This window comes from Acomys minous (genome assembly GCF_964271855.1).
Source record: "Acomys minous genome assembly, chromosome: 6".
NCBI lineage: Eukaryota > Metazoa > Chordata > Mammalia > Rodentia > Muridae > Acomys > Acomys minous.
The window spans coordinates 41,863,936-41,874,248 of NC_140487.1; the positions used below are offsets into that span (position 1 = coordinate 41,863,936).

The 10,313-nt window shown below is 49.5% G+C and overlaps 1 protein-coding gene and 1 long non-coding RNA gene across 2 annotated transcripts in view; one reads left to right on the forward strand and one right to left on the reverse strand.

Annotated features, from left to right (window-relative positions):
* Positions 1 to 8,568, reverse strand: part of PAXIP1 (PAX interacting protein 1) — a 47,728-nt gene extending 39,160 nt beyond the window's left edge. The window contains exons 1-3 of the mRNA XM_084784407.1: positions 8,145 to 8,568; positions 5,314 to 5,448; positions 1,031 to 1,074 (exon numbers count right to left, since the gene is read on the reverse strand). Coding sequence (XP_084640533.1) covers positions 1,031 to 1,074; positions 5,314 to 5,448; positions 8,145 to 8,420 — 455 coding nt within the window. The 5' untranslated portion in view covers positions 8,421 to 8,568. The remainder of the gene's footprint in view (positions 1 to 1,030; positions 1,075 to 5,313; positions 5,449 to 8,144) is intronic.
* On the forward strand, positions 8,482 to 9,053 carry LOC311598883. Its single transcript, XR_014779687.1, has 2 exons — positions 8,482 to 8,585; positions 8,835 to 9,053. It is a non-coding gene; the product is annotated as an uncharacterized lncRNA (long non-coding RNA).
* Positions 9,054 to 10,313: the final 1,260 nt, after the last annotated feature.

Here is a 10,313-nt window from a genome sequence, read left to right on the forward strand (position 1 = left end):
ATCTGAGGCCTGGTAGTGTCTCATCTGTGTCCCAGCTGAGTCCCTCTGCTCGGACTTGAGGATTATGTGCATTCAAAAGTGCTGCATGGCCCAGAGGTGGAATGAGGCAGCTGAGAGACAGTGTCCTTCCGCAGCCCCCAGACTGGACATCAGCATCCTTACTGGATGATGAAGTGATTCCCCAATCTGCAAGGAATGCCTCTCCAGTGAAGCTTCACCCCCACAGAGTGAACCAAAAGCCAGTGGGCCTACAGGAGGAAACAGCAATGGTGACAACTGAACCAGGTGGGACCCAACACAGGACCCTGGGTGAGAATACATGGCTGGCACAGGTGGGGAGAAGGCTGCACAGAGCAAAGTGGGCCTGTCTGCTTTTGGTTTTATTTTAAGACAGGGTTTCACACAGCCCAGGCTAACCTTGAACTCTCTCTTATGAAGTCATCCTTCAACTATTGATCCTCCTTCCTCCGCCTCCTGAGTGCTGGGATAATGGCATGTACCAACATGCCCAACTCATGCTGGGGCCTGAGCACAGGACCTAATATTCAGACAGCCTTTATCAACTGAACTGCAGCCCTGGCCCCACTCTATTTTCCCAACCAGAGCAAGGGCTGAGTGGCAAGTGTAGCATACTAAGCTTTCCATGGAATCTAAAAAGATGAATACATGCTACCAAACCAGGAACTTGCTTCTCATGTTCTCTATGAGTCATTCATGACTTTCTCACCTGATTTAGAATTCTAAAACTATTCTTTGTCTAAATAGACATCATAAGACTAAGAAGCGCTGCAACTCTGGGTCCTCGCCACACTGCTATCACAGCTTTTGGATGCAGGTAATGACGAGGACCAGGTACATACCATTTCATATAGGATAGGAAAGAGCAGGGACAGAGGTGCAGAGGAAATGCTGGCTCCACACTCAATACAGCTTAAACCCACAGCTGTCCCCCAGACCCAACTCATGAGCCCACTGACTCAATGCACCTCAAACCCACAGCTGTCCCTGACCTCATTACACGAAAGGATACGGCAGGAGAGCACCACACTGCACGGACAGAGTCACCCAGGAAGGCTGAAAAAGAAAAGAATTACACAAATCAACACAATCACAATCTGTGACCAAAACAACATGACGTCACTAGTGGTGGCTTCTGGGATTAAAGACTCTGCTGGGCCCCCCACAGACATACATCTGTAAGCATGAGGACCAGAGACCATGTGCCCAAGCCACAAACCCCAGTCCCAGAAGGAAGCAGCCACTGCATTCCTCATGTTTGTGACAGACATGTAAATAAATTCAAGTGCACACCCTTCCTGCTTTCACCTTATCCACCAGCTCAGCCCAGCCAAGGAATAGACCAAATTCACAAGATTTTGGTTTTACTTCAAACCCAGAATACACAGCATTTACAAAACATAAAAAAAAATTTTTTTTTCTAATCTATGAATTCCAAATTTGCATTCATTACAAGGTGGACTAACAGCTACCTTCTGGGTAGTTTATATTCTTGGAAAATTAGGGCACCTTATATTTCTAATCCAACGTAAAAAATTAGACACCTACTATGTTACTGTTCTAATAACTCTATTTCAAGAATCGATAATGTCTAAGTCTAGCAATGGTCTCAGTTAGCCAGCTGACTCCAGAAGCCTAGACAAACAAAAACATATATATTCAATTACTTGTTACTTAGGCAGCAACATAGTCAACAAAATGCACTTCAAACTATGCAGATGGTACAAGACTCTGGGCAGACAGTGACCAGGAAGAATGCAGCAGCCTCTGCTTGCATGCCAACCTGTGGTCAGGTCTGCTCTGCTGCTTCAGATGCAGATGCAGTATGCCCTATATAGCGTTTTTCAAGTGACACATGAATTCTTTTTCTTTCTTTTTTTGGTTTGCGATAGGGTCCCATGTACTCAAGCTTAATACATAGTTAAGTCTGGCCTTGAATTTGTGACCACACTAGTATTCCAGGCCTAGACCATCATGCCCAGCTAAAGCCTTTATGACAAGATTGGTAAATGTTTCACACAGTGAAGACTGGCTGCATCTGGGATAACTTCACCAGAGGCATGAGTGACATACTGGAAGGTACGATGCTCTGGCAAAAAGGTTCAGCCAACAGTGTTCCCTACTTTTGATAATTCTGTTAACTACAATGAAATCTAGGTACTGAGCTAACATCAGTAACTTGTCCTGGACCAGGCATGGTGGTGCAAGTCTGTATCCCCTGTGATGGATTTGGCAAGGCAAGAGAACAAGGCCTACACCACATATCAAGATCATCTTGGAAAACAAAACAAAGCAAGCTTTGTGGCCGACTCTTCTGAGTTCAGAATGCCTTTTCCTGGTCAAACTTTCTTCCCAACAGGGACACCTAGAAAGCACAGGAACTTGGGGAGCTATAGCTGAGATTACAGGAGCACTCCCTGAAACAGTACTACAGAGTCTTCACAAAGGCTGAGTGGGGGTCCCCAACTTAAAGACCATGCCAGGTCTATTGCAAGCAGAGGAGGGCCCCCTCTCCAGACACCAGAGCAGTGTAAAGCTAGGGGCATATTGGTAAAACAGAATGCAAAAGGTTAGAGATGGCTCAGCTGTTAGGAGCACTGGCTGCTCTTCTGGCACATACATGGTAGACAAACATACATGCAGGCAAAAGACTCATATACATAAAGTAAATTTTAAAAAATAATTAAAAAGAAGTTAATATCAAGATGTGGCAGTTTGAATTAAGAATGGCCCCCACAAACTCATACATTTGAATGTTTGGTCATTAGGCAGTGGCACAATTTGAGAAGAATTAATAGGTGTGGCCTTGTTGGGGGAAGTGTGTGGCCATGGGTAGGCTTTAAGGTTTTGTTAGGGTGTTTTGAGTCAGGGCCTCTGTGTCAAAGGGTTTCTCTGTGTAGGCCTAATTGCTCCGGAAATCACTCTGTAAACCAGACTGACCTTGAACTCAGAGGATCTGCTTGCCTTTGCGCCCCCCTCTCTCTCTGTGTGTGTGTCTGTCTGTCTGTCTGTCTGTCTGTCTGTGTCTCTCCTCCCCACCCCCCCACCCCGGTCTCTCTCTCCCTACAGATCAGGGTGTAGCTCTTAGCTATTGCTCCAGCCCCTGCGTGCATGCCCCCATGCTCCCCACCACGATGATGATGGACTAAGCCTCTGAAACTGTAAGCATGTCCCAATTAATGCTTGCCTTGGTCATGGTGTCTCTTCAGAGCAACACAACAATGACTAAGACAGAAGAAGTATAGGCCAAAGAATGTGCCTGCCCCTGGGAGCCAGGCCTCAGCCCCTGTCAGCTAAATCCATATTCCAGCACCTGCATGGGAACAGAGACAGGCCTCAGCTCAGATTCTAGAGGGTAAGGCAGGAAGTACTCCAGACTCAACTGCAGGTCAGCTCTGAGAAGCCCCTCACCCTGTGACACATTACACTGCCACAAAAAACAAGTAGACTGGAATGCTCACATGGGTCACCTGCTCAAGAAATACAGCCAGAGTAGGTGAAGTGGGATAGGGCCGTCTGTCACAGTGGCACCATGGCAATTCTTAGATATGCAGCAGCCATATTGTACACATATAAGACAAAGGCAGGCTGCTCTACTCAGCCTACAATTCTGTAGTCACAAATTCCAAAATGTCACCTTTCAACCTGTAACTTCTCTTGCAGGATAAAGCTGCCTACACTGCTACATAGGTCACTGTTCCCAAAGACAGTGGTATCTGGCGATTTCATTACATCTTCTCAGGTGTACCCTAGCTTTTACATATTGTTCATTTTCCTTATATGTCAGCAGCTTCAGCATCTTATATTTGTTTTGGTGCCAAGGATAGAACCCAGGGCCTCAGGTATGCCCTGCCACCAAGCTACACCCTTAGCCACTATATATGAATGTGTATATGGGGGGGGAGGGGGTGCGGGGGGGGGGGGGGGGAGGGCATGCGCGCGTTTGTGTATGCACTTGTGAATTCATTCAGAGGCCAGGGAAGGACATCAGGTGTCCTACTCTATCACTTTCCACTTTGTATATGTGTGCTGGGGACCAGAACTCAGGTCCTCATGCATGAATCAAACCATCCATCTCAGCAGCTCCAATTACTAAGTCATGTGATAAGTTATTGTAAATATGAATTTCACTTCAGAAACTAAAGGGATAACACAAAGTATTTATTGCAAAGGAAATCTTGGGGCCAAATGTGATTAAAATCCATCACTATTCTTAGTTTGTAAGGTAAGCCTTTCACTCTAAATCTGTATGAAACATGTAATCATGTTAACGTGCAGTGGCTCACAGGAAGGGCAGGCTGAGATGCAATCCAAAGGAGAAGCCTTCGCTGGCTCACAGCCAGACCTCTGGCAAGCTTTAGCAAGAAGCAGCAGGTGAAGAGCCCAGAAACCATGCTGAGTACCCATCCTCAGAGACACGGTGGGCCTGAGCTGGCAGCACTGAAGCATGCGCGCTAGCATGCGGACATGACCACCGCATTTACTGCTACAAATGAACTGTCCTCTGACGGTGTCGTTTCCTGAGAGTACAGGTCAAGAACCTCTCTGGGACTCAAGACCATCCGTAAGGCTCGTTTTCAAAGGTTAAGCCTGCAAGCAGGTTTTCCAGACCCCAGAAACGGGGAAGATACCACATTCAACAGCCAGCCAGCCCCTCAACTCTGGTCAGCCTCAGCCACCTCACTGCTATTGTAGAACCATGGGAACTTGAACACTGGCTTCTTAAAGCATTGACCAGTATGAGATGGGGTGATGGTGGCAGGTAAGAAAAATGGAAGGCCACCACAAATGTAACACATTACATACAGTCCACACAGTACAGAATGCAGGGGACAAAGCTGAACCAACCCCAACCAGCTGAAGGCCCTCACTGTACAACCAAGTGCCCACAGGTCATGCTGAAGAACAGTTCAGATGGCCACCAGGTGGACAGCTAGTACTAGGAAAGCGCAGTCAGCAGGGCAGAGGCCTCCTCCCTTTAGCTACCCAGCTGCAGAGCAGGACCACTGCCCACGATGGAAAGGACAGTTGCCTTTAAGAGGCTTCTGGAATCAAATATGCCTTCTTACAATGTAAAGCATCTATCTGACAAGGAGACAAGCAGATTCAGCAGTGACAGCAGGAGAACGAAAAGTCCCAAAGTTAAGGCGGGCGACTAAAGTTTAAGGGCTTCGTTTACCTGATGACACCCACTTAACACTGGGCTGGAGCAAGCCTGGCAGAAAGGCCCGCGACAGGGCTGGCACCACTGCGGAGGCCCACAGTGGAAGGCAGAGGCTCAGGTTTTCTACTGACCTTCACGACAGGCAAGTCAAAGACCTCCCGGGCTTCTCCCACCTCTGGGTTGTCCCCATCCTCTGAAATGATGTGTGAGGCCAGGGCATTGTAGGAGACTTCCTTGGCTTTCCCAGCTTTAAGAAGCTGGATAACCTAAGGAAAGAAAACAAACAAACAACACAATTAATAAAAACTGTACTGCCTTCTAGACTCAAAGAAGTCATTATTAACAATAATGGAAACATCCAATAAAAACACACCCTGACCCTTACAGAGAAGCCTTTTCCTGAGTGATAGAGCCAATAAAATGCAGCAACTCTGCTTCACAGTCCAAGTCAGAGATGCAGTGGCTACTGGCCATCTGTTGTCCTTCGGGCAGACAGGACACCAGGACACAACAGCAGGTTGTAAGTTCTACAGAGTTCCAGTCTCCAAACCAAAGGCTAAAAATTGGTTCCACCAGTCAGGAAGTCTCTGGACGCAGAGACCCACCAGGAGAAGCGTAAGTTGTGGGTGCCCATTAGGCAGTAAACACACTGAGGGAGGGCCTAGCAGGGGACTCAGATCCAACCATGGGCAGTGTAGTCTTGGGTGCTATGTACCTACGTCATGAAAGGATGTCACAAATGAAGACGGCACTACTAGATCCTAAAGATGAACATCAACATAGGAATCCATGGGTTGGCCAGGTACCCAGACAGACTAAAGACACAACTGTGACAATTCTCACAAGCATAAGAGGCAGGTCATTAAAGAAATGTCAGTAGCAAACAGAAAGGAAACGAAATAGAATTAACCAGACAGTAACTAGACAGGGTGCAAGCATAGCAGCAGAGCTAATATGGAGATGCTGGCATCTCCCAGAGGGCTTGACTGGAAGCAGAGAGGAAGGGGCACTGCAGGGCTTCAGTGTGGGCACACGATACACAGTGTACTACCTGGTAGAACTCCCAGGTACATAGAGAGAGGACCCTGGCTCTCGAGACTAATTTGCTATTACAGAAAGGCGTCAAAGTTCTGAGAATCATGAGGCAGCCACCAGGATGCCCAACGCTAAGGATTTGTGGAGCTCAGAGTAGCACCAGAGGAGAGCAGCTTCATCGTGGAGGACAGGCCGGAGTCAAGGAAGCGCTGAAAGCAGCACAGAGTCTTGGACAGTCTGCTGACCATCATGGAAGAACTGCAGCAATCCAGTGTGCATCTGATGCATGGAAAACCAACAGTCACCACTGCAGCAATCCAGTGTGCATCTGATGCATGGAAAACCAACAGTCACCACTGCTGCAATCCAGTGTGCACTGATGCATGGAAAACCAACAGTCACCACTGCAGCAATCCAGTGTGCATCTGATGCATGGAAAACCAACAGTCACCACCGCAGGAATCCAGTGTGCATCTGATGCATGGAAAACCAACAGTCACCACCGCAGGAATCCAGTGTGCATCTGATGCATGGAAAACCAACAGTCACCGGCCACGAGCGAGTGTCTCTACTCTCACACGCGGACTTTCTCCTCCCGCTTCAGACCTGCATTACTAGGGAATACCCGCACAGCAAGCCCCCCCCCCCGGCCCTCGCCTTTTCAGGTCCCAGTGCTTTCTTTTCATAACAATTTTCCAGAAACAAGTCTCACGGTGCTGTCCATCTTTTCTCTGTATTCACTCCCTGCAATGGAACCTTTCCCATCAAACTATGAAAACTCAGGCCTCAGACACTGAGGCCACCAAAAGTCTTCCCAAAGCACACATTACGAGTTGTGTCTCACAGGAGCCACCTTGAAACTATGCCCAGTGAGCACCAGGATATATGCCAAGTAGACATAAAAGCCTTCACCGCCTAGCACATACAATCCTCACAAGCAACTTCTCACACTCAATATCTGCTTATTTAAGACAACACCTACAGCGTCTACACCTGTTCTATCCCCTGTAGGACTCAGCATTCAGGAGTGCTCTTCTGCGGCACACTGTGTACCAGGCCTGATGCCCAGCCTGTACTGCGGCGTTCACCACCCGTGAGCTTCCTTAGTCTGTATTATAAGAACCAAAGAATAAGTGCCCTGGCTCTAAACCCTTTTTAAAAAGGCATTATTCCAAATGACAAGGGCTTGCAAGGGAGATTTTTTTTAAGCACTCAGATTTCACACATAGTTGGACAAACAGCTCAGTTCGGTGTGTTCCTGGTTTCAAGTGACATTTGGTCCAAGTCCCTTATAAGAGCCCAGGTCCTAAAATGAAGAACAAGAAAGGGTGAAGGGAGGAAAGATGGTAGTAGGGTGCTCAGTACTAGAAAAAGCCAGTTAGTTATACCCACTCTTCCTAATCAGGCAACCGAGGACCCAACGGACCTGTTACTAGGATACAAGTACGAGCCTTCCAGGCCATGCTCAGCGGCTCTTAGACGATCCCTTTCTTAGGACCCGGCTAGCTTACATCACGACACGCCGAAAGTCACACAACTGTAAGCATAGTTTAGGAAAGGGAATGTCTAGGACACTGTCCTGAAGGTACCACGACCACAGACAGCGTCGTGTGGATGGATCCAGATCCGTGGTCACACGCACGATTCACTGTGACTGTGTGAGCGGGGTACCTTCCTTCCCAAACCTACCGTACAACCCACCCTTTGGGAAAACCAGGGGCCGGGAGGGCAGGCCCCTCGGCAACGGACGCGCTCAGAGGGCCCCGCAAGATGCTGGACCCGCGGCCGCACCGGGTCGGTGCTCGCGAGGCCCCTCCCGCGGCCCTTCGCGGCCCGGCGTGCCCTGCGGCTCCGGCCCCATGTCCTGCAGGGCGCGCAAGAGGCGAAGCGGGGATGCCCCGGCGGAGCGGCGCCGCACCGGCCGTACCTGCGGGTCGATGTCGCCCACCGCGTAGTACTTGACCTCGCGGAACAGATCTTCCGGAACTTCGGGCGCCGGCTCCGACATGATCGCGGCGGCGCCCGGCCCCGCGTCAACCGGCCCGCCGCGACCTGCGCCCTCAGTTATGCCAACCACCCGGCCGCACAGCACGGCCCGCAGCCGCCGCCGCCGCCGCCGCCGCCGCACTCCGACCCGCGCCCCCGCCCGTCCGAGGCCCGGAGCGCGGGAGCCGCGCGCGCCCTGAGGCACGTACCACGGCATCGGGCCGACAGGGGAGCATGTGGGACTGCCCCGCTTTGCGTGCCGCACAGCGCCCCTTCCGCCGCCGCCTCGGACCGCAGAATCAATACTTTACAACTTTCTGCACCGCACATGGCAGCCCTGCATCCGCCGAGTTTCAGCGAACGAGAACAGGGGAAACAAAGAGTAGGTATCCCCCTCATGGCCGCGGTGGACTAACCAGGGGGCGGAGCCTGGGCGGGGCTCCCGTCACCCCGCGCGGCCACCCGGTAGCGCATGCGTGCGCGAGGGAGGGGGGGGGGCGGAGTCTGGGCACGGAGGGCAACCTGCTCGGTTCAGCGTGTGGGGCTGTGTTGTCGCTGCCACTGCTATTGGGAGGAGCCAAGCGGACCCTGGCTAATGTTCAGTTTCCTTCGTCCGCTCCCGCTGCGACAGTCGAAAGGGAACGGGTCTTCGGCGAGACAGCTTAAGAGCAAAGTAAGAGCCGGCGACATGGCTCAGCAGGCGAAGACACCTGCCGCCAAGCTGAGTTCGATCCCTGGGACCCACAAGGTAGAAAGAGCACCTACTCCTGCAAGTTGTTCTCTGACCTCCACACGCCCACCGTGGCTCACACACATACACACACTCGCTAAATAAATGTAAATTTCTCTATTGGAGTTTTCCTTGCATGTATGCATCTCCACTCCTTGAGTGACTAATGCCCACAATGTGTAATGGCGTTACACAGCATGTGGGTGTTGGGAACCAAACTTGGAAATGCTGCAAGAGCACCAAGTGCTCAGACTGAATGTTGATGTTCTTATAATTTCCTCAAATGAACTCATAGCAGGGCCATTTGGTTTGACAACTTTCAGAGAATAGCCCCCTGCTTGCCGCTCATACTATTTCAGATAAACTGAGTTTGGTTTAAAATGCAAGTGTGAAGCGCTGGAGAGAATGGCTCATCAGGTAGGCTCACTTGTTGCTCTGGCAGAGGACCCAGATTGAGTCCTGTAACTCTAGTTTAGGAGCGCCAATGCCCTTCCTCTGGTCTCTGAGAACACTGCAAGCAGTGGGTGAACAGACTTACTGGCAAAAAATAAAAATAAAAAAGAAAGTGAAACTAGAAAATAAGTAATGAATAAAGGCTGGATGGCCTCTAATCCCAGCGCGCAGATCTGCAGAGGCAGGCAGCTCTCTGAATTCGAGGCCAACCTGATCCACAGTAGCAAGTCCAGGACAGCCAAGGCTACACAGAGAAACCTTGTCTCAGAAAACAGAAAAATAAAAACTGAAGGTAGTACTGGAAATAGTACTACCTACCGTGAAATCCAAATCAAATACCAATCTACCCTAAGAAACCAAAGTGGGTTATTGGGATAGTATTTGCCAGGGGCTCTTTGGAAGTCAGTCTGTGTGTGTGTGTGTGTGTGTGTGTTTGTGTGTGTTTCTGTGTATGAATGATGTATCTGTGCATCAGAGCTTCTAACTGTTTGTACCTCCGGGTCCAGGAGGTCTAAGGCACTCTTCTGGCGTCCAAGATCACCAGGCTTGCCAGGGGTGTACATACAAATTATGCGGGCAAACATAAAGGAAAGATAAATCTTTAATAAATTAAAAATATAGTTGGATACCATATAGAGTGTTTTCATTGTGTTGTTCGGTTTAGATAACACTACAGCCCTTAAAGTTAAGTATTATTAAGTTCAGTTTAAATTTATAGGCTACAGCCTAGCTTCCCCCCCCACTCCTGTGCCCCCTTGTTTTTCTTTTTATATATATATATTTTTTATTAATTTATCCATATTACATCTCAATTGTTATCCCATCCCTTTTTTCCGGTTTTTCAAGACAGGGTTTCTCTGTGTAGCCCTGGCTGTCCTGGAACTCTGTAGACCAGGCTGGCCTGGAACTCACAGAGATCCACCTGCC